The following is a 24201-nucleotide window of genomic DNA, read 5'->3' on the forward strand; positions in this document are numbered from 1 at the left end:
TTTTTTTTAAATTTATTTAACAGAGCGAGATCACAAGTAGGCGGAGAGGCAAGCAGAGAGAGGGGGGTGGGGAAGCAGGATCCCTGCTCAGCAGAGAGCCCGATGTGGGGCTCGATCCCAGGACCCTGGGACCATGACCTGAGCCGAAGGCAGAGGCTTAACCCACTGAGCCACCCAGGCGCCCCAAATCATCCCTTTCTTAAATGAGAACACGCCGCCGTTTCTGTTCCGAGCAACTATTTATTGATTCGTGCTAGTCAGTAGAGATACTGCTTTTGCAGTCTCAGGCTCTGTCTCTGAGATACAAATTAGAGGTTTTAAAATAGCAGGAACTTTGCAACATTACTGTAAGTAGGGAACCCCGTCCTTTTTCTCTTGTTAAGCAAGGAAACTTGACTCTTGAGAGGTAAGGTGATGTCCGGAAGTATTTTTTAGCCTCTGTCTTTGTTGGCGTCCTTTTCCTTGTCTTGGATTTAGGTAAGGATATAATGTCAGTTCTAGTTAGAAAAAGGAGATCACAATGCCAGGTGTCAAATCCACATATCAATCCTCTCCTTAATTGCTGAAGTTTGACACGTCCCTGTGTTTGTCCCAGAAAACTGAAAACGTTCTTTTATTAGCAGTAGGGAATTAAATTTCCTATGTAGACAAATTAACTTCTAAATTATAAGAGAAACAAATAAAAACACCACGAGAAGGTGGGGAGGGCACTTCCTGCTTCAACTTAAAGCTTTCTCAAAGTAATTTCTTTTTCCCTTCTCCATATTTTCTGCAGCTTGCTTGCTTGCTTTTCCTCTTTTTCTTGCATTGGAACTCACTATCTAGTTAGTACCTTCTCTGAAGAGTAAAGTTTTAGTCAGAAACACTTAAAAAAAAAAAAATCTTAGAATCCTAATTAAAGTGAAAGAGGTCAGCCAGACTGTTGAAATGAAAAGTGTTTTCAAGCCATGTAGCTATTATGGTTGGGCAGTTCTTGAAACAGGGAGGGTAGAAACTCATCAGAAAGATTTAAGACTTTTTTCAAAGTCTATTTTAAATATAAAATGTGCATTGGTTTAGAGTAATAAAGACTAATAGAATAAGGAAAGAAAAGTATATATTTTGTGGATTAACCAAACTCATGGCCTTGTGCACTAAATTTTATACTCTAAAACCTGACAGGGCCTTCTTCTTGTGATCGCTAACCCTGGTTTTTCAAACCCCCCACCTCCACCCCGAGGCTTGTCTCAGGTTATTTTAGAAGTGACAGAATAATCCCAGGTAAGCTTAATTTTGATTCAAAAATACAGCCACATACCCATCTCTCTCTTTCTCGCTCTTTTTTTTTTTTTTTTTTTTTTGATGGAAAAGGGGGATGAGGCAGAGAAGACCAAATTGTGAAGAAAGGTAAAGATTATTACAGCCCTCTCGGTCTTCAGTTGACAAGTGAAAACACCTTGTATGTAATGCAAAGGAAAAACTGTCCATTTGACCTCATTTTCATTCACACTGCTCCCAACACCCAGGAAAGACCAGATGTCTGGTTTCTAGAGTATTGGGCTTTTTCCTAGTAAAATTTATTTTTTGAAGTTTGGAGAAAAACGGCAGCTCCTTCTGACCTCAATATTTTATAGTTTAATAATTTCATGTACTAAAAGTATTCCAGCATAAAATGAGCTCTGAATATTTACACATTTGCAATAATCCAAGGAAGGCTGTTTAAAGAAAATCTTGAAATGAACTTTATTTTGAAAATCTTGTTATTATTAAAAAAAAAAAAACAAGCAAAAACAAATTCATAGTTTTCATGACTAGGAGGTACAATGTAGCATATGGTAAAGGTACTGAATGGGTGGGGTGGAGTGGGGGACAGGGAGGTAGTATGAGTAGATGACCTTTCTTTTTCCTTGTCTGATTTCTACTAAGAGCCATACAAAATATACATGATCTATGGTATTTCTTCCCTCCTTACAGAAAACAATAGTTGGAAATTCCTATGTAAAGCTAATTTGCCTCAAAGAATATAAAGCCCTTTAATGGGGTATCTAGGTCCCTATGGAAATTTTTTTTTAAACATACACCATGTGGTGCAATCTGTTACAGTCTACAAGGAGGGAAGGGGGGGGAAGCTATGTGGGGGCCAGGAATAAAGTCACATGTGGGAGTTTTTGAGGTATTCACTAGTAACAGGGAAACAGTACAGCTAAAACCTAGAAGTAACATCGCTTCTGCCCTAAGTCGTAACCCAGGGTATATTAAATGTATGCTCTTTTTTAGAAACTATTTAGCAAGTTAGTCAATTTAGGGGAGGAAAAAAACCCACCTTTTCTGAGATGGTTAAATTGCTATTCATTTTGTATTTTAATCTAATCTACTGGTGATTTAATTTACAGAACTCAAAGGAAGTGTGCACTCAAATATTTGAGGATGTTAACGTATCAACCACTGTTTAATTTTGGAATGTGCCTACTTGCTTGACACAATATTTTACCATCTCAACAAATGTTTAGCCTTTTTTTCACTTGACTAAAGAGAAATAAGTTTCACATCGCTTCATTCACCTTCTTATGTGCATATGCTGGGAAAGATTGGATGTTAAAAAAAAAAAAATTCCTCATGTTCCTTTCTACTACATCTAAATCTGTTTACCAATTCAAAGCTGCTAAAAAGCCCTGTATTCTCCTGCTAAATCAACTGGATGGCTAGAAACCAAACTGTGATGTAACAGGAAAAAAAAAAATTATCAATTTATTTTCATGTCAGAACATTCTTGAGAAGGTATAAATTGTTCTGGTCTCTATGCCAGTTTTCTTTTTTCTTCCTTTCTCTCTCTCTCTCTTTTTTAAAGGCTTTCAGCTTTTAAGCCGATACTTTTTATAGTTATATAACAGTTCTAATATTTTGTGACATTTTGTATTGTGACACTATAGATGAAATTGTCATCGGACTGACACTCTGTGCTGTTTATTCCTTAATTACAACTGTTAACACTGTAGAGAAGTGTGCTAATCTGCCAGCGCATATTATGAAAACAACATTATTGTTACCCACACCAACACCCACTCAACAGGATATTTCCAAGATGGTAGTTTAAAGGAACTGATCAGCACAATGGACGTTTCAATATAGGTTTTGTTTGTTTGTTTGTTTAAAGCTTGTCCTACTGTCTTCATGTAAAAACACACACCAGTTTGAAATTTTTATACTCTTGAATTGTAATGAGCATAGACTCCCCTTACTAGCAGGAGCTGCGTCTATAGTCAGAAAAATTAAAAAAATTTTCGAGCACTCTAGCAGTGGAGGACTGGGGAGCCGCAAAGCTTTCTGACAGTTGTTTAGGAAATAAAGAAAACAAAGGAGAGGGAAGGGCAAGTTTAACGATGAAAAGATGAGGGGAGTTACTTGCATTCACAGAGTTGGTAGTCCTTAACTAACTAAGTCAAAATCCAATACCATTTCCAGCTCTAATAGGTGACCTTTTTCTGAACCAAGTCTGAGCCCCGCTGAAACTGGCTACTTCTCAAATGCTTTGTAGTTTAGTTCTTTCCTCCAGAACCTTCAGAGGTTTGATTATCTATAAGGGACAAAATCCTATAAATCCATTGTCTAACATACTATATTGAAGCAGTTCAGTGCCTCTATTTTTTCCATTTGTTAAAGGAAACTGTAATGGCCAACAGCCACTTGGATTCTGTGCTGAACCCAATCCCCATAATAAAAAAGCCAAAATGATTCTAGAAAATGTAAAGTCAGAACAAGTATTCATTGTTTAGATGAGAATGATTGTAAATGATTTTTTTTTTTTTAAAGAAGGACACATGTAACACTTACTTAGCAACTTACTTAATAAACAGTCCAGCTTTCAGTATTAGCTCTTAACACTTCCATGGGTTTGGCAGAAAGCAAATTCATGACTCTGAAGTAAGAGTAGGTCTCAAAGTGATAGAACCTGAGATTTGTCAGCTGATTCTCTTATCTTCATGTCATCGAGGAGGTAACGGGACAATATGAACATATTCGATTCCTAAGGCACCCGAAATGACCTGCGTATTCTTTAATACTCAGCTGTACTAAAAAGGTTTTTTTTTTTTTTTTTTTTTTGAAAAGAGTATGTGAAGAAGTTATCACTGTGCCTCATTCTGAATGGTATTTTCTGCTTCATTTTCATTTTCAACACCGATAGGATATGGTGCTCTTCCTAAAAGAAACTGTTCCCATTTGGGAATATATTCTTCTACTGATGCCCAGTAAAGAGTCTGGAAAAAAAACAACATCCAAAAGTAAAAAAGCATATCAAGCAATTGAACTTGGCTCTTCATAATAGTCTAAATGTTTATTCACTGAAGTGTGTGTGTGCGTGTACACACACACACATACACACATATACGTAGAATGCACTTCCTCTAGAGAATATTTTATGTTAATTTTAGAAAGAAATCTGGCTACTTACTAGTGTTAATTTTCAAATTTCTCAGTAAAACCAGAGCCTGGCAGAATTACAGGTTTGGGGATTTTATTGTGATTTTACACGCCCTCTTGTGGCCAACCGTGTGATTATTACCAGTGGTATAATTTATGGCTACAATCATTAAATGTTTTTGTTCACTCTTCCAAATCCCATACCAAATGATTACCCATACTAAAAATATTACAATGAAATTACTAGACATGAACAACTGCTTTATAACTAATATAAAAAGATTTCACCTGGGGTGAGATCAGGAGCTAAAACATAACTAGTGTGTTATAGCACAGGACTCAGGTGAATTGACTCCTTAATTGTATGGGGGAAAACACTTAAAATATTCATCCACTGTATCTTTAAGAAGAGTACTCGATATGGTAAACTGTAATTTCTTCCCAGTTTCTTCCTTCCTTCCTTTCTTTTTCTTTTTGTATCCTGAGAAAAATAATACCAATATCATGTAACCATTTTTAATTCCAGTAACTTGGAAGTTGAGACACTATATTATTGGCCTGAATATAGCAAGTCTATAAGCTATGAAAGCTCAGGCAAGATCACCATATAATATCTACAAGCTTTGATGGTTATTGGGTGACTGCCCTGAGGGGGCCAAAGAAAAGTATACTGCCAAAAGCTCTGTATCATGGGAGGGCATTTTGGATGGGATCATCACTATCAATCTTATTTTGGGGAATTAAGCCGAAGAATTACTTAGCATTAAGAACACATAATGATTCACTCTGCACATTAACAAGGCATAGGAGTTCTGAAAGTTGAAATTATGAGCAGTTTTGCATATCCACCCCTCTGTGCATGTGGTCTGAGAAATAGCCAGACACACTTAAAATGGAGGTCGTCCTGTTGTGCAAGACTAGCTAAGGAAAATACCAACCAGGGCCTGTGGTCGGGAGTTTCTCCACCATTCATGGCTGGATGAACCCCTATTGTGGGGGCCCCGTATAGGCCAGAGTAAGGTATTGGAGAATTCAACAACGGAAAAGACATGCCCAAGGCACCACTTTGTACCACAGCTCTTTCTGTTCTTGATCACTGCCTTTTCTTATTACTCTAGATGACACAGAAAATTGAAGGGCAAATTCTCAGCCTTTAATTTTGAGTCTATTCAGTTCCCTGCTTAGGCAGCAAGCAAAACTGTATTTGAAAAAGGTCATTAGGAATATAAAATTAAACTATTCTATATGTAGTAAATTTCCTTTCATCACAGATATATTCATATACCAAATAGGGTTTATTTTTGCCAACAGTCTTCCCAATCTGTTCTTGAACTGAGCAAAATAAAACAGACAAAAGCCACACTATACTGCATGATAATATGCATTTAAATAGCTTTGGTTGAAATTTGGTGAAAGGACTGAACTGCTAACATTAGCCAACAGGAAAAGCACTTTGGTTAGGCATGCTGTCATCTTAGGATTTAGTGCATGCTGTCTACTGTCTGTTACGGTTTAACAGGATAGGTGTTTCTAGATGAAAAGATATAGGATCTTTATAAAATTGTCACTTGATAAATCTTTAAAAATCAAAATACTTATCAGTTCCTTACTGTGTACAAAGCACAGCACTGTGGACATGTAAGGAGCAATCAGACACATCTTATTTTACGGAATAAATAAATCTGGGAAATGCACACATCTAACCCCAGTTAATTTATAATGCACTACTAACAGAATGGGGTCTCTTTCTATACTTTTGTTCTTTAAGATTCTCACCTCAAGAGAAACCACCTCTGGTGATGGAATTGGGTGAATCCGGGTCTGCAGAGACTTTTCTGCGGCTTCTATATCCTATAATAGGTGTCAGTGTTTTAGAAACAAAATGTATTTATGTAACACATACAAATGGCACCTGTAATAGCAATGTCTGTACCCCAAATGTCAACTCTTCTCTGGATAAACCGTCTGAACTGAAGGAAGGTCACTGCAGTAGGAGGACTGATCATTACTTAATCAACCAGTTTCAAATAGAAAAAGCAGCGTTTCTTGTTTTAAAATAAGAAGTGTCGGGGGTGGGACTTTCAAGGTCTTCCTTTTCATTTAAAATAGTAAATGCCAGTAATTCTGGCAAAAAGGACTTTCTTCCAAAACTGCTCAGGACACTAACATAGCTCTAAAACCATTAAAAACAGCCAGATGGATAAAACGGTCCAATATTCAGGTACCAAAAACAGTCAGAGAGTCAGACCCACACTGAGCTAACCTTTCAAGTGAAGAGTTTTAGTCCAGATCATGCAAATGGTATAGTAAGGTCACACATTTCATCTGTTCAGTATTCTGTTTTTTAATTTTATACTTATGCAAATCCTCCACGTATTCGAAAGAAAGTCAATGAGGTACCTCAGTACTTTGCAACAAGAGTCTTTTCAGAAGCTTCTGGGTACTTAGGACTCGATTTCTGGGGCATTCTCATTGGCCAGCTTTATGGCTGTGTCGTACATCATTCAGCTGATGACATGTAAGCCCTGTGCTTTAATCTGCCGTGTGACATGTGGGTGTGTGCGTTTTCTCTTGCGGTTGCAGAAGCGCAGGGGCAATTACATTTAACGTAGACCCGGGTGAAGATGTAACCTTGATATGTGGATGAAGTACAGGCCCAGAAATGTAGGACTCTCCCACGTTGTCAGTGAAACACTGAGCTCTATTTCATGCTCCCCAAATTGGCACCTGTGTTGTCTTGTGCTTGCTTATGTTTGTCAAGTTCACAGAGGCCTTGGCTGTAGGCCGTGTCAATTTTGTCTCTTCTGTGAGATCAGTGAGTTGATCGAAAAGAGAAAGTTCTCTGATCCATGTACAAGCATTGGAGCAATCTAAGTACAGGGCTGTTGGACAGACGGAGAGAGATGGAAAAGGACGTGGGAGTGGGGTGTGAAGAATCCAATGCTGAACAGGAGAAAAGAGCGAGCAGATGGCAGTGGCGGGAGCAAGGAATGGGTGTGAAATGTAAAAGGGAAAAACAGGAAATTCCCTAAAGGGACTCCCCAAAGTTGCACAACCATTAATGCACCTGCTGTCTCGAAGAAGGTGATTTGAAGGGGAAAACCATCAATTTAGGGATAAAAAGCCCATCTTATTAGCCACGTCTCTTCCCTACCAGAAGTTCAGGGCCAAGACGCACACTAAAGTGCTTCTGATGCCAACATTACAACTGACACCAAAGATTAACTCTTCTGTGATTGCAGGGAGATTTTTACAACGTCCTGGGAAAATTATTTTTTACTTTCATAAATCAAACAAACAATAGACTCACAACTCCACTGGCCCCATTATAAGAACAATTGTAAATTTATGGTTGGTGGTAGACTTAGGTGCCACTAGCACCTGTAGACAAGATGATAAACACTTCTCTTAAAGACCAGGAAATAAGGATATTGGCTCTCCTAGAAGAGCAGATCTGCAGTGGAAGAGTAGATATGAGCAGGGATCTGTGACCTGGTAAAACAGGCCTATGGTTAGTAACTTCAGTGTCATCTCTGCAGCCTGTCGACAAGGGATTATCACCTCTCCAGAGAACTTCTTTTGTAAGTGAGATTTTTACTTTCTTAGATGTTTTGCTTACCTCTCTGACTCCTACTTCTCTTTCTCCTAAGTTGGCGCCTTTTTCTCTTCTTAATCCTAAGTGTGGGCTTTCTAAGATTTGTGACATCTGTCCTCCTCTTTTTACTTTTTCTCTCTCCAAGACTGTCTCTTATCTAGCTTCAACTATTAATATAGAGGGATGGATAACTTTTCTTCCCAGCCCTTATTTCTCAACCTGATGAAACCAAACTCCCCTTAATCCTACTTAGTGTACTGAATGTACTATAGTGGGAGTTCTACTCCTGCAGATACCTATGCTGTATCTTCTACCTTTGACTGTTCTTATTCCCTGACATTTAAAAATTCAAAGGTCCATAGATGACTCCTGTAGGATGTCTCCCCTAGCCTGTCCATGCCATTTTCAGTGCTGTGATCTTATTATCACACTTACTTGTTCAACAAATATGTATTTGGACCGTCTCTCATTTTACTTTAACCACATATGGAATTGATTAGTTTTGCTAAAATTACTACTTTAAATATGTCTTTACACAGATTAAAAAAAAAATAGAGACCCACTACACAGAGGATAAAGTATGAATTCCTTAGCCTGATAGAAAAATCTCTGCCTTCTGTAGCAAGTTATAGCCCATTACTTCCAATTAAGAACCTTCTGTTTGACTATATGCTGCCAGAAGGTACGGACTGTGCCTCATTCAACCTTTCAGCATCCGAGAATCTAACAAAGTGCAGGGTATGTACTAAACACTTAAATATTCATTATGTAAATAAATGACTAAGGTATCAACAGTCTCCTGTGCATAAATAAAAAACTTAAAAAAAAAAGTACCCAAGGGGATAGGGGGAGAAAAGCAAAAAAAAAAAAAAAAAAAAAAAAAAAAAAGCAGATGAAGAGAGGCTAGACTCACCTGTCCAGACCTTGGTATCTTGCCTTATAGATCTGCCACTAGATCATTTAAAAACATATACAATTATAGAACAAATGAAAAAGCCAGTCCCTAAAAATTGAAAACAAAAGGAAAGAAAGAATCTGTCATCTAGTTGGTGGCATAACCACATTAAGAAAAAGTACCTCAGGTAGTCTTAGAACACAGTATTTTGACTGAGCATCTGGAATGAGATATGCCCCATGAACAAAAAGGATAGTGAAAAGTGTCTGACTGAAAACTGTACTCAGTAATCATATTGTTGCTGGTAATGCTGTCTACATTATGGGTTAAAGTAAATGAGTAGTTATGCTGGTACTGGAAAATTATTTAGGAACTGAGGTTTTTGGTTTGAGGGGGAAAAAAGTTAGAGGTAAAAGATGGATTTTTTTTTTTTTTTTTTTTTAAAGATTTTATTTATTTATTTGACAGAGAGATTACAAGTAGGCAGAGAGGCAGGCAGAGAGAGGGGAGGAAGCAGGCTCCCTGCTGAGCAGAGAGCCCGATGCGGGACTCGATCCCAGGACCCTGAGATCATGACCTGAGCCGAAGGCAGCAGCTTAACCCACTGAGCCACCCAGGCGCCCCAAAAGATGGATTTTAAGTTAAAAGTCTTACAATCATGTAATCAAAATGGAATTATTGGAATGAGCTCTTGTTGAATTTTATCTTTTTTTTTTTTAAAGATTTTATTTATTTATTTGACAGAGAGAAATCACAAGTAGATGGAGAGGCAGGCAGAGAGAGAGAGAGGGAAGCAGGCTCCCTGCTGAGCAGAGAGCCCGATGCGGGACTCGATCCCAGGACCCCGAGATCATGACCTGAGCTGAAGGCAGCGGCTTAACCCACTGAGCCACCCAGGCACCCATGAATTTTATCTTTTAAAAAAAGTTATAATAAACATCCCTAGAGCCCAGATGAAGGGCTCTAAACATGTATTCTCATCAAAAGGATCCAGGGCTCCTTGGAGCAATGGTCAGTTCCAGGTCTAAGCGGCAAATGATGGCCTGGAAGATGCCAGAGTAGAAAGAAAGAAAACTATCAAAGACTGTTAAGATCACGTCAAAGGCATTCAGGAGATAACTTGGAGGTTCTCCCTTGGTAAAAATGGGATAATTTGAGCATCACTGGGAATACAAATTGAAGAGGGTCCAGACCTTTCAAATCACAGAGGTATTTAAGAGCATCAACATCTAATTGGTCACTTTTGGAGGATATTAGAGAACCAATCTATTTTTGAAAACTAAGTACAGAGAAAGAAACAAGAACATATATACTTTTTCCTATATGAAGTGTACTTCAGTATAACCCAATAATTGATGAGGGGACATTTATCTTTGAATTTGAGTATCACTTTGCAACCCTTAGTGAACAGATCATGATCATCGGTGACTGCTAACATTTCAGAAAGAGAGATAGCCAGGCATTATGAAGTGTTCTTCCCCAAAACATTGACCCTGAATCTGATCAGGCCTCTAGATCTGCTCTTTTAATCCATTAGGCTTAGTGGCTGCTGAGCACTTGAAATGTGACAAGCCCGAATTAAGAAGCATTGTAAATGGAAACTACACACTAAATTTTGAAGGCTCAATGAGGAAAAAAAAACCCCATAAAATATTTACTAACTTCCAATATCAGTTACATTTGAAATATGAAATTAATACATTTCCTTTAATCTGTGCCTTTTAACTTTATTAAAAGTGGTTACTAGAGTGGTGCCTGGTTGGCTCAGTGGGGAAGAGCAGGGGATGCTTGATCTTAGGGTTATGAGTTTGAGTCCGTTTTGGGTGTAGAGATTACTTAAATAGATAAAAGCTTAAAAAGTCATTATTAGAAAATTTAAAATTATTTGCATTATCTTCCTGTAGCATAACATAACTTCTATCAGTTTATGGGAATTACAGGGAACAGAGGAACTTACTAAGTGATACCTCAGCAATATAATTAGCAGTATGCAGAATTTGGGAAATTATAGGAGAAATGAGCCAATTCCTTCAACAAATAAAAGTGGGTTAAAAAAAATAAAGGCAGAGGGAACTTTTAGAGATTTGAGAGACCTATCAATCAATTACGTACTAGACTTTATTTGGATCCAGATTCAAACAAATGTAAAAATACTTTAATCAGGGACATCTGAATCCTGACTGAATATTTGAGGAATTGTTGTTAATTTCTTAGATGGATCATGGTATTGTAATTGTACTTAAAATAGCCCTTATCTTTGAGTGATAATTACTGATGAAAAAGATGTGATATTTACAAATGAAACAATATGATGTCTGAAGATTATTAGCTTCAACATAATTTGAGGGGTAGGACATGAAGGTGACGAGTGTAGATGAAACAAAATTGGCTGTGTTTTGAAAATATAATCTTCTATTCCCTTTTATACATAGGTTTGAAATATTATGTAACAATTAAAAAACAAGTTTCTGGTATGGATGGTGGTATAAATATTACGCCATGACAGGATTCAGCAGCCTCTGTAAAGGAGTTGACTTGTGATTAGGAAAGATCAACTATGAGCACAAACTCATTTACTGAGATTTCTTTCTTTCCTCTTGTCTACACCTGTCCTTTCCTCCTAACCCTAATATCTATCTTCCTATAAGTATATATAGTGAAGCCAGCCAAAGCTAGACTGGGTTTAATCTTTTAATTAGCTGAAGGGGCAATTTCTAGGATTGAAAAAAGATCCTAAAGCACGAGATACAGGGTCATTGGTACAAGGAACACTTAAACATTTGTCAAACTTGCTCTTCATTGAATTGGAGAAGAGAAGTGTGAGGAGGAAGGAGGAGAGACTGTGTCCTCTAAGTCACTGGCCGTGGAGGGGGGGAGTGCAGTTTGTTGAAGGCTGTAACTGCCAGCTGCCCCAAGAAGACCTCTAGGACCTGCCTTAAGGGAAGCACTCGTCGTATGTCTAATCTGCTGCTCCCATTCTTTCTCACCCTGGAATGTTGGTCCAACCTCCATGAGGTGATGCTCGCTACCTCAAAATTGCCCTTTTGGGTTAAACTGAATTTTGTTGGTGGAGGGTGGGGTGGGGTGGGGAAAGAGGTCGAAGAGATGACTGTTTACATAATGGAAGTATTTATAGAAACAAAATTATCTTTCTCTTCCAAATCTGTACCAATCATGTTTGTTTTTAAAAGGCAGACACAACTTATTTTACTCATAAGAGGGAAACTAGCAGAAACTAACAATCCATTATCATCTGTGATATTTCATTGACTAAACCCTCAATGTGAATTTCTTCACTACTTAAATTCATGTCCATTGTTTTACTATTATGCTTGGACCTTTGGGATTAGTCTTTTTGTTATTGTTCCCATTTTTAAATCATTCTTTTATTTTTTCCAAATACATTTAGAGAAATTTTGTTGGGTTCGATGCAGATTTTGGTGGGTTTATTTTTAAATCTAAAAATAACACTATGACTCCTGATTTTAAAAAAAAAAAATTGTTTCCCCATCAGGATTAAGGCCTATGTCTCCATTTAAATTTTAAATCTCCCATTGAAATGTAAGAATTATTTTTATACCAATCATGCATATCCCTTGTTAAAAGTATTCCCAAGTGTTTTTATAATTTCATTGTAATATAAATGTCATTTCATATTTTCCATTTGTATATATAGGATTGAATGGTTATGTTGTATCTGTTAATTTTACTCAACTCACAATACACTAGTTTTTAAACAGCTTTGGCTTTTCTAAATACATAGCTTTATCAATTAAAAATACTAGGGTTATATCTTACTTTCCAAAAATTAAAGCTCACTCTATGTTAACGTTTCTTTTTGGTCAGAGCATCTAAATAAGGTCAAATAATGGATGGTAATAGAGCTTATCCTTATTTTGTTAGTATCTTTAGAGGAATGTTTTCAAGTATCAGTGGAACCACTTTTCAAATGTATTCTGTACTGAAGTACATATCCTTTTTTTTTTTTTAAGATTTTATTTACTTATTTGTCAGAGAGATCACAAGTAGGCAGAAAAGCAGGCAGAGAGAGAGGGAGAAGCAGACTCCCGACTGAGCAGAGAGCCTGATGCAGGGCTCCATCCCAGGATCCTGAGATCATGACCTGTGCCAAAGGCAGAGGCTTAACCCACTGAACTACCCAGGCACCCTTGAAGTATATATCCTGATGTAACTGAACCTGTTCTTGACAGGGAGTGGGTATTCGGAGTAGTTATTTCATGTTCTTCCTCTCTAAATTAGGAGATCAGCGCAGGTCAGTGGTTTTCACTATTCCTTAGAGCCACAGTAGAGCAGGCAAGGATGGGCCTTTGGCCAAAGCAGGTCCACTTTTACCCTTTCTAAATCTTTGAAAAAAATAGTTTCTATGCTAAAAAAAAAAAAAAAAAAAAAAAAAAAATTAAAGCCTTAAGTGAAAATATAATCTTGTGCTTTTTACAGTTTCTCCCACCTGAAAATTCTGTGATTAAGTCCTATTTAGGTCACTTTCATGATAACCTGTATGGTAGAGCCCTTAAAATTATTTCCAGAGTTAGGGCACCTAGGTGGCTCAGTTGGTTAAGTGGCTGCCTTTGGCTCAGGTCATGATCCCGGAGTCTCAGGATGGAGTCCTACATCGGGCTCCCAGCTCCACGGGGAGTCTGCTTCTCCCTCTGACCTTCTCTCCTCTCATGCTCTCTCTCTCAAATAAATAAATAAAATATTAAAAAAAATTATTTCCAGAGTTTAAAACAAAATAATAAGAGGGAAAGCAGGATAAAAAAAATTACATATACAAGTATTCAAAAATATTTTTTAAAAAAAGTCAGGGAAGAGACTGCATGTCTAACAGCAAGCACTGTATCTGGAATATAAGAGCTCAGTTAAATGCTTATTAAAACACTAAAGGGAAATGTATAAAAACATTAATTTCAAGCTGGGTGGGATGATTTGGAAAGTATGCCATTTCATCTTCTTGGCTCTTTACAGTTTTTTACAGCAAGAATATTTTACTTTTAGGGGCGACTGGGTGGCTCAGTGGGGTAAAGCCTCTGCCTTCGGCTCAGGTCATGATCCCAGGGTCTTAAGATCGAGCCCCACATCAGGCTCTCTGCTTACTTGTGATCTCTGTCTGTCAAATAAATTAAAAAAAAATTAAAAAGAATATATTACTTTTATAATCGGGGGCTAAAACACCATCTAAACTTCCTTCTAATGACAATGAAACTAGGTTCATTATCTTCCTTCCAGATACGGCAATGATTTCTTAGCTATTCTCCTTAAATCTAATCTCTCCATTCTGCAAATCACATTCCATCTAAATAGGAAATGAATCTTTCTTAAATACCCATATGCTTCTTATATAAGTCCCTATTTTTCATTTGTTCAAACACTTTTAGTACTGTATTATCCCTACATATCAGTTCTCAGCTTCTTCAGTTAGTCTCACAAAACATATCCAACCTTGTTTCCCATGACTTCACAAGCTAGTCAGCTCAGGGTCCCACGGACCTAACACAGCCACTCATTCTTCTGGTCATGGTTCTTCTGTAAGAATGCAATGGAATATCTTGCATTCTTCCTATTCAAACACAGCTCCAGCTTAGTTTCCCCTCTTAGACTTGTTAGAATATTCTAGCTTTTGATGATTTTTTTTATATACGTACTCCTAAAGTGCTAAGGATCCCCTATAACTTAATGTTCAATTAACTAAGGTCTCTTAAGTTGTGTGTGATAACCATATGCCATCAGTTAAGCCTGTTAGCTAGTTGATGTAAAGAACTCTGAATTATTTTGTTAACTCCACTCTCTGCTCAGAACTAGCTCAGTAGTAAGGCCCTTCTGGGCATTCACCAAATACTTGCTCACTAAAAGGAAGCTACTTGAAAAAATCCAAATAGTACCTGTACTTGTTGCAGGTAAATACTGATCAAGCCATCAAGCCTTCTAATTTAGTTTTTCTGACTTTTCACAGCAAATTCCAGATTATCCTATATATTTCCATTTAAAAATAAATATTGCAAACACCATTGGGCAAGTAAGACATATGGCAACATAGAATGCTTTGGTAGCACTATGGCTGTGACTTAAATTACTGTGGATCAAACTGCCAGAAGCTGAGAAGATAACTGAATTTTCCTCTTCCTTTATCCTCTAGTGACTACATAAGATAACTATATCATGCCTATCGATGAAAATATTTAACAATAAAAAACTGAAAACACTGCTTTATAACTTAAATAATATAGCCTTACTCCCAAATGTTTTAGTCATAGGATCTCTTGGAAGCTTGAATGGAAGCAAACTTTAGGGTTTTAATTATGGATGAAGCCATACAATTCTGGAAGCAAAGTATAGCAAGCAGCCAAAAATGTTACACATATGATTTTACTCCAAATGGGCACATTGGCCAAATGGTGGGGCCCTGCGCAATCACATACTTTGACCACCTCCTCCATCACTATCAAGAGAGATCTGGGAAATCTGTTACTTTAGATATGAATTCTACGTGCTGACTGTGGCCCTAGTAGGGCAAAATCAAATTTTTCTTATTTTGATGATGTTGAATAGTTTTGAGTTGGGTCTAAAAACCTTATAGGTAGTTCATGGGGTTTTAGGATCTCCCTATAAATAAAAGAAGATGGAAGATGGAAAGCTACATCTTGTATTTATTACTTCTTGCACAAAGGTGACCTCTAAATTTCTTCTATGGTCATTGGTTCCTCTGGTTGATTAAAAACACTTAGGTTAAACAAACTTCCTTTTTTTTTCCATTTAAAAAGGAATCCATATGCAATGTATCCAACTAACATGGGTTTAAAAACTAGATAGTGCTTCATTAATTTATTACTTAAAACAAAGCATATACATCAAAATTATGAAATTCACTTAAAATCTTTTTTTTTGCAAAGGTGGGGAAAAAGTCTCTATACTCAAGTCATGGAAACTTACCATTAAAAGACTGAGGTTCCTTTTAAAAGCAGTCTCAGCTGCTTGCATCTGAGATGCCTTTGCCTTGTTTTCATCTATAAATTTATTGTCCATTTGTTGAAGTAACATTAATCTTTGTGATACTCTAGAAAAAAATAAAAATTATATAAAGTTTTTTTTAAAGGGTACATTTTTTTGCTTGACAAACATAAAACATTTATTTAATTATATCTCACTTCAAGTTCATGCTATTTTGAAAACCAATTACTATGTCAATTAATAAGGCACTGGAAAACTTAGATAGTCCAGTCAGTCTTAAATCTGGGTAAAATCATTCTTATTTTCATCAACATATCTGTCGTAACTACATGCTTCTGTTTTTTAAGCCTCTATGGTCTTTGCAATTATTTTAGAGTGTTAAAAACATGTTTTAATTTTTGGTGAAAATGCAAACTGTAATACATATCCCTTTGTACACATACTTATATATACCTCCCCACACACATACATTGATATAACTTGCTATACGAAACCTTCTGCTTAACACTTCAATACCCCTGAATCTCATGTTACACATTTAGAATTGCGCTAAACTTCCATATGTTTGAAGAAGCAATAAAAATATTTTTTTTCCTCTTTTTCCAAGAGAAAGATGATGGTTCCATATATGAATGAGAGGCTGTGTGTATGTATGCATACTCACAACAAGGTGAAACAGTAATTGAAGAAAGATGTAGAAAGTTGTAAGTAAATTTTCAAGCTACTTTGTTACATATATTTTAAAAATTTCTCATTGGTCAAATGCTCATTTTACAAGTGTTTTGGTCCTCTTAAATGATTGATTAAAAAAATGTCAGACGATAAAAAATACATGTGGTGTGTATATATATAACAGTCTAACTACTCTCCAGATAGTTATGGAGGTTATTAAGAAATGCTGTGTTTCAGAGGGCTGTTCTTGAGGGTAGCATTAAAATTGAGTTATTTCAACATTTTGATAAGGGAAAGATCTTAGCCAAGGAAGAGGGCCTGGTAATTAATTAAAGGAAAACATGAGAGCCCACAGAAAGAGGCAGAGAAGGTTATTATCAAGTATAAGTGCAGGACCGCTTATATAATTTGCAAGGCCTAATGCAAACTGAAAATATGGGGCTCCTTTAAAAAACTATTAGGAGGGGCGCCTGGGTGGCTCAGTGGGTTAAGCCGCTGCCTTCGGCTCAGGTCATGATCTCAGGGTCCTGGGATCGAGTTCCGCATCGGGCTCTCTGCTCAGCAGGGAGCCTGCTTCCCTCTCTCTCTCTCTGCCTGCCTCTCTGTCTGCTTGTGATCTCTGTCTGTCAAATCAACAAATAAAATCTTAAAAAAAAAAAAAACTATTAGGAATTTCAAGACAGCAACAGTAGAGCATTAAACCAAGTACAGGTACTGTGAGTACACAGGTCACATACTCATGAAGCCTGCCCTTGGTAAGAGGTGTACAGAAGTCCATTATATATATCAGTAAGGAAACTAGAAAGGTGAGAAGTGTGAATTTAACCAGATAATAGTAAGAGTTGTAAGAAGAGAACATAATTATACCTTGTAATCTTTGTTATTCTTAAGAGACAGTGACATTCCCTAACACCAAAATCTCTCAAGTGTCATAAAATTTAAATGATACCTTCAGACTTCCTAAGTCTTCTGCACACAGTATTTCCACTAACAAAGCCAGTATAATTTATTAATTTAGATAAGCCTTTAAAAAAAACTTACATTTCTTCATGTCTCTTAGAAAGGCGAATTTCTTGAGCAAACAAGGAGGTCATGTTTAATCAAAGCTGCCTTATAAGCTTTCTGCTAAATAATAAAAATATTTAAAGTTACTTTAATGTCCTCAGCTTCATAGCAGCTGATTGTTTTATTACCTCAACCCATTGGTTCTCTCAGAAGAGAAAAATAAAAATTGAGATATAATGATGTACAAAATGAAAGAATGCATTTAAAACCATTTTTATTTACGATGCACAGTTTTTTATATGCCAGACGCATCCAAAATCACCATGAATCAGGTAAACTCAACAGATTTTACATTTCCTCCTCTTACTTCCTCACACTTTAACCTTAATCTGAATTGAAAACAAACAAGCAGCTGGTACTAAGACTAGTAAACATTTTATTGAATCAACAGAAAGAAAAAAAAAATCCACTCTGTAAAATTCAACACAGGAATACCATCCCTTATGCATGTGCACACACACATAGAAAGGCAAACAAGTTAAAAGAACCAACTGGAAACTCATGGTCTTTCCTTTATTGGAAGACTGCCCAGTTCTACCATCTCTTTTCCAAATAAGAAAGTATTTTTTCATGTATAACTGCGGGGAAAAGCCCAACTGGTCTCTTCACCTTACCCTGGGTGCTCAGGACTCCCATTTGGGGAGTTTAGGAAAGCCCATTTTAATGGTACATGAGCAAGCTCACCTTGACTGAAGGGCCTGGACCAATACAGATAAAGATCAAGTGAAGCACTTTAAAGGCTCAGAGCACAAAGGCGAATCATCTGGTTGCGTGCAATAGCTGAAGGTGACTGTCCTAAGGGAGAAAAAACAGGAATGATATTCTTTTCCTGGAGCGAAGCACTGGGTTTGCTAAATTTTATGATTTACACACTGTCGCTAATCTCTGAGTGTCCAGCATGGATAGACTGAGCTGCTCCTTCAGTGCACATACATGGAAGCATATAGCAGTGATCCCAGCCAAGGGCAAGGAAACACTGCCTGCCTTCAACGGGTTTCCTTCTAAAGAAACCAATGTCTTGCGTTCAGCACCGAGGACAGCACTCGCCCGCCAGCCACAAGGATCGAGTTACAGACACGTATCCTCTAAGATCACTACCGACCAATCGTCGCCGCCTTCCTCCCCCTTTCGAATGCAGCGTCAAGGAAATCTCGGAAAGTTAGTCCACGGTAACTTCTTTTCCGTAATGCCCGCCATCAGCACTCCAGACAAACCCCAAGATAAATTCTGCCTTTCGAACCGAAGATCCGCGGGCTCTGAGTTCTTAACCCGGCAACCACTCCAACTTCCTGCTTATACTCAGAGGACTCACGACCTTTCCTCCTCCTCCCAGCTCTTCCCCCTTTAAGGAGATGCTCCCCACCGGCCCTACGAGCACCTGCGCTGTTCTCGGACAGTCAGGGCACCCACTGGCTGCCCGTAACGCTGTGGGACTTCACTCACCTAGTCCCACTCGGCCCTTTTCTATAAAGGCGTCCGCTACCGTGCAGACGCTGGGTCTCAGGCCTGGGCGTGGTCACGCCACCGTCTTTGCGCACGCGCGACGAGGTGACGTGATCACGTTGCTATAAAAGGCGGGCCTCTGGCGCGAAAGGTGACGGCGCTGCCTTCAGGGAAGAGATTACCGAAGCGGTCCTTATGAGCCTTTCGAAAACGTTTGATGGTAGCTCAAACGTTTTTAGGCTTTTTAAGATGAAACCTGAATATGTTTTAGAGAGGGAAGCTAGAATGTCACAGAGTAGGGAAATGGGGGAAAATCCTTCAGAATACTCCAGCGTGTTTTGAATGGTCTGCAGAGTCAGTAAAAAAAGGTCTTTGCTTCAGAGAGCTTCCCCCTGTTCGTCAGGTGTACAGCAGAGGAGTGGAGCCCCTGTCTGCACGAGGGACAGTAATACTGATCGTGGATGTTTTGAGGGGTTTGTGTGCGGGTCGCCGTGTTTAGGTGAATTTTCTTAGCTCTTACCCTACAACGCCTGGTGATGTAGGTACCATCGTCCTCATTCGACAGAGGAATAAATGAGGTTGACTGTTTATTCAGGTTGGAGCTTGCAGTCAGTAGAGCCTTGAGGACATTTCCCACAGCCCTCAGGTTACACACTTGGGAATAATCTCTTAGTGCTGTCAAGCGTGTTCTTAAGCCTTTTTTCCCTTTGAAATAACTTGGTGAGACACGAAGCACTATCCTAAATTTCAGAGGTGGAAACTGAGATTCAGCAGAGGTCAAGTTGCTTTCTTCACCTGAGTTGGTAAAGGGCTTTCTTCACCTGATTGGCTAGGACTCCAATCCAGGTGTCTTTTATTTCTTAACTCCCAGAATATCTACATGAAACCCCTCTCCTGCTTAGGGACTACAGGCACTTCATGGTTCCTTTGCTTGGAAAAGTCCAGAAACCCACATAGACTTAGTGCCTCATCTTTCAAGTCTCCTTTCTTGAAGAAGCAGCGTTCCCTGGACCTTCAGTATAAGATAGCAACTCCCATCTTTTTATCTCTATCCTCCTTCTTGTTTTTTCTCCAGAACACAGTGTTCCCCACATTTTACAATCACTTGTTTATGTGTTTATCGGTGCACTCCTACTAGAATTTGGACATCCTAAGAACAAGTATTTTTGATTACTTGCTGCTGTATCCTCAGGAACTAAAATGGCCTTGAGATAATCCCAGATGGAAATACCATAATTTGAGAGGTTCTGTCTTCAGCTGATAGAACGTTTGATTTAGCTGTTTCACAGCCTTACTTAGTAAAGATGAAAAACAGACCTTTGAATAGCCTTGTGTTCTAGGAACGAAATCGAACTTTTGCATGGTTACAAGGCATTCTTACCTTTTATGTACATTTACAAAAAAGGATTTTTGTTAAATTGGTAATGGGTTGCTTGAAATAGAGAACAAAGAAGCTGCACGTTAGTATGTGTATGTTATTTAAAACAAACTTTGTTCCCCTCCCTGCCTTATGTAAGTTTGAATAGTGACACTTTTGGGACAAACCAGCCCTTTAAGCTTTGAATCTGTCTTTTCTCATTGTCTGCCCTAGGAGTGATTGAAGGAATACCTTGGAATTTTCTTGCAATTTTTAGGAGAATGGTAATCAGGAATACGTCACAGACACTTAGAGGTTGTCTAGACAGAGGGTGATAATATATCTTGTAGCATCCCCAAAAGTACTTTCTACTTAAAAATCTGCCGTCATAGCTCCCGTCTTCATGACAGCCCCCATCTGATCCTTGAGACACTTGACTGGAGAAGAAGCGTCTCTGGCAATTGCGCAGTCTGTCAATATACGGCTTCTCTATTTATTAGGTAAGTTTGGGTACTTCCTGGAGTGAGGTATTGGTGGTCTACCATGCAGATTATTAGAACCTACTGAGTAATGCCTGGCTCATAATGGGGGGTTCTGTAAGTGTGCAGTGAAGTTAATATTTCCTAACCCTGGTATAGTTCTGTCCACCAGCATGCTAAAATTGTCCCCTAAGCCTCATTATCTAGAAAGCCTTGTGCTCTTTTGTCATAAATTCTTTAAAGATATACTTATTAAATATTTCTAAGGTGTAGCCCCTACCCCCAGGAGTCTAGAAGGCTCTTAAGGTATATACAAAAAGCTAAAGGAGGGGCGCCTGGGTAGCTCAGTGGGTTAAAGCCTCTGCCTTCGGCTCAGGTCATGATCCCAGGGTCCTGGGATCAAGCCCCACATCAGACTCTCTGCTCAGCAGGGAGCCTAATTCCCCCACCTCTCTCTCTCTGCCTGCCTCTCTGCCTACTTGTGATCTCTGTCTGTCAAATAAATTTAAAAAAATTATTAAAAAAAAAAAAAAGCTAGAGGACGGCCTGGGTTGCTCAGTGGGTTAAGCCTCTGCTTTCAGCTCAGGTCACAATCTCAGGGTCCTGGGATCGAGCACCACATCGGGCTCTCTGTTCGGCAGGGAGTCTGCTTCCCCCCTCTCTCTGCCTGCCTCTCTGCCTACTTGTGATCTCTCTCTGTGCCGAATACATAAATAAAATTTTAAAAAAGAATTAAAAAAAGCTAGAGGATTTTGGCTGACAACATAAAAATGACTAATATTCATGAAGTACTCATTCCGTGCTAAGCGCTGTATTTGATTTACCTCAGCTAATCCTAACAACCCCGTAAGACAACATTGCTTGCTAGTTTACGTACTGTCCCCATTTTTGTAGCTGAGAAAACTGAGGCTTAGAGACATGATTTAGGATCACACTGTAAGTAAATGAGCCTTGGCTTGTTTGATGTTAGTATTTTATGTAATTATATAGAGTATATTAAGAACTTGTGACTAAACAGTGTCCTGCAGATTATGAGGGTGCTAGAGAAGAAAGGAGAGGGTACCAAGAGCTGAAATAGTTTAGGTGACATTTGGAAGGCTGAGGTGAATTTGGAAAACTGGGTGGAATTTGGAGGTCAACTTTTCTAATTGGGTGTATCAGGTGGCAAGACAGACCATGAAGTCTTCTAAGTGAAGGAGGTGTGTGTCTGTGCAGAAGTGTGTGCATGAAGGTATGTCTGGAGTGAGGGCCAGTGGAGAGGAAGCATCGAGAAGAATGTTTTCTCATTATTTCCCCCAATTTTGAAGATTTCATTTCTGGTGTCAGAGACTCAGAAATCAAAAGTTTGGCAGTAATAATATGAAGGAGGTATGGAGAAGGTGAGACTGGTAGGTAAAGAGTAGAAAGGCTTGAGGGTAAAAAAGGAAGGACAAGCTTTAAAGAGTAAGAAACAAAAGAATCCCAGGATCTTTGACAATATCAAAGACTTCAGACTACTAACAGTCAACTCTGTTACGGGTTATACAGAGGTCTTCTTTTTAGACTTCGTTTAGGTATACTCTGGGTAGACAAATAATAAGAAAATGAAGAACTCATGGCTGAAATGGAGTTGTTTTTTGTTTTTTGTTTTTTGTTTTTCCTCCTCGTTTCAGGATATCCCAGATGAAATGTGGCAAAGTGGGTGCAATTGCGTGTATTTCTGCTTTTCCTCACTTTGAAATAGTCTTTAGACTTTTATCTTTTTCTATAGTTACAGATTGTCCATATCACTATGGAAAAATATTCTCTACTCATAATATCTCTAAAATGCTTTAAATTGGCCCTGGATGGGTTTTGACCAAAGAGAATTTACAACCAGATACTTCTTTGGGATCTTTTGCCAATGAATCAGCTATCAGTCTAGGTCCAATCAGATAAAACTCAGCAATAGAGAAATCATTATCACAGCTGGTGCCTGCGTTATAGATATTCTTAGCTGAGAGAACAAGACTGCTGATAAAACTATGCTTATTCCATGAGATTTCCAGTAAGAATTTGCATAAGCTTTTTCTTTCTTGGGAGAGCAAATTAAAAACATCACTAGTTCTAAAATTCACTTGAGAACGCATTAGAACTTTAAAAATTGGGAGCAAAAATGATAATTCTTAGTAAGTCATTTGTATGTTGTATACATAGCAAATATATATATATATATATTTCCTCCTTTCTAAATTTCAGTAATTTAAAGCTCACACAATCCTTTTGTCTTAAACTGATACCCTTCTAGTTGTGTATAATGTAAAAGGCTTTTTATCTTTTCTTTTTTTTTTTTTTTAAATCCTGGTTCCTGGATTTCCCACCAGCTTTCAATTTACAAATTAGTCTCTCTCTAACTCTTTATTTAGCTCAGGCTTTTCTTAAAGTAAGGATTTTCTGTTTCATAGACCTGCTGCCTGTTTATTTTCTCCATATTATCACCCCTCTTTGCTCCTAGGATCCTTTCACAACTTTATCAGTCGACTCTTGAGTAAGTAATTAAGAACTTTTTTAAAAAAAGATTTTATTATTTCTTAGAGATCACAAGTAGGTAGAGAGACAGATGGGGGTGGGTGGGTGGGTGGGGAAAGCAGGCTCCCTACTGAGCAGAGAGCCTGATGCGGGGCTCTGTCCCAGGACTCTGAGATCATGACCTGAGCTGAAGGCAGAGGCTTGACCCACTGAGCCACCCAGGCGCCCCAATTAATAACTTCTTAGTGCATACTTGACTACTTAGAACATCGTATTCTGCAATTCCCATCTTTCTGTGATACTCTGCCAACTGCATTTACTAAAAAATTTGGAGGCTCTTTGCGCCAGTCTGTTTTTCCATCCTTACTGTTTGCTGTATGCATCCACTTGAAAACCTATCTTTTGAAAGAACAAGGGTTGGAGATTTTCCACATTGCAACTTCTTTGCTTCAAGATCTAATGGTATGTGAAGATATTGTTAGAAAAGTCCATTCTGGATTAATGCATTTGGGACAGATAATTAAAAAAAAATTGCCCATATCCTTCATCTATTTGAAAACAGCATGAAACAATGTTTTATCTAGTTTTTTTTTTTTAACATTTCATATGAATACCTTTCTTCTTTTGCTAGACATCAGATCTTACTTTGAAAACTGGTTTTTTTTCCTCTTAAGTATCCCTTTGGTATGGCTTTTCAGACTTTATTAAATTGAAAGCTGAGTTGATTATATTGATTGTTCTTACAAACCTCAAATTTGAATATGAATGTTACTTTTAACTTAAGAATTTTGAAAACCTTAGTTAAATATACACTTGGGATTTGGCTGATTTTTATAATCATATT

The 24201-nt window shown here is 38.0% G+C and overlaps 1 protein-coding gene across 7 annotated transcripts; it reads right to left on the minus strand.

Annotated features, from left to right (window-relative positions):
- Window positions 1–220: 220 nt before the first annotated feature.
- Window positions 221–19123, minus strand: CEP15 (centrosomal protein 15). Of its 7 annotated transcripts, XR_014299974.1 has the most exons (7): window positions 19035–19123; window positions 18276–18386; window positions 17568–17651; window positions 15837–15960; window positions 6175–6249; window positions 3823–4235; window positions 221–497 (listed from the first exon to the last, which is right to left on the minus strand). XR_014299974.1 is itself a non-coding variant. In XM_082688483.1 (6 exons), the coding sequence occupies exons 3-6, from the start codon at window positions 17618–17620 to the stop codon at window positions 4104–4106; spliced, it is 384 nt and encodes a 127-aa protein (XP_082544609.1). In that variant the 5' UTR covers window positions 17621–17648; window positions 18276–18386; window positions 19035–19123; the 3' UTR covers window positions 3724–4103. The 7 variants fall into 7 exon arrangements, 6 of the variants coding, with proteins under 6 accessions (XP_082544609.1, XP_082544608.1, XP_082544610.1 ...); XM_082688483.1 differs by lacking the exon at window positions 221–497 and having other exon boundaries at window positions 3724–4235; window positions 17568–17648; XM_082688482.1 differs by lacking the exon at window positions 221–497 and having other exon boundaries at window positions 3724–4235.
- Between the last annotated feature and the right edge of the window lie 5078 nt (window positions 19124–24201).

This window comes from Mustela nivalis, assembly GCF_964662115.1.
Source record: "Mustela nivalis genome assembly, chromosome: 1".
Classification (NCBI taxonomy): Eukaryota; Metazoa; Chordata; class Mammalia; order Carnivora; family Mustelidae; genus Mustela; species Mustela nivalis.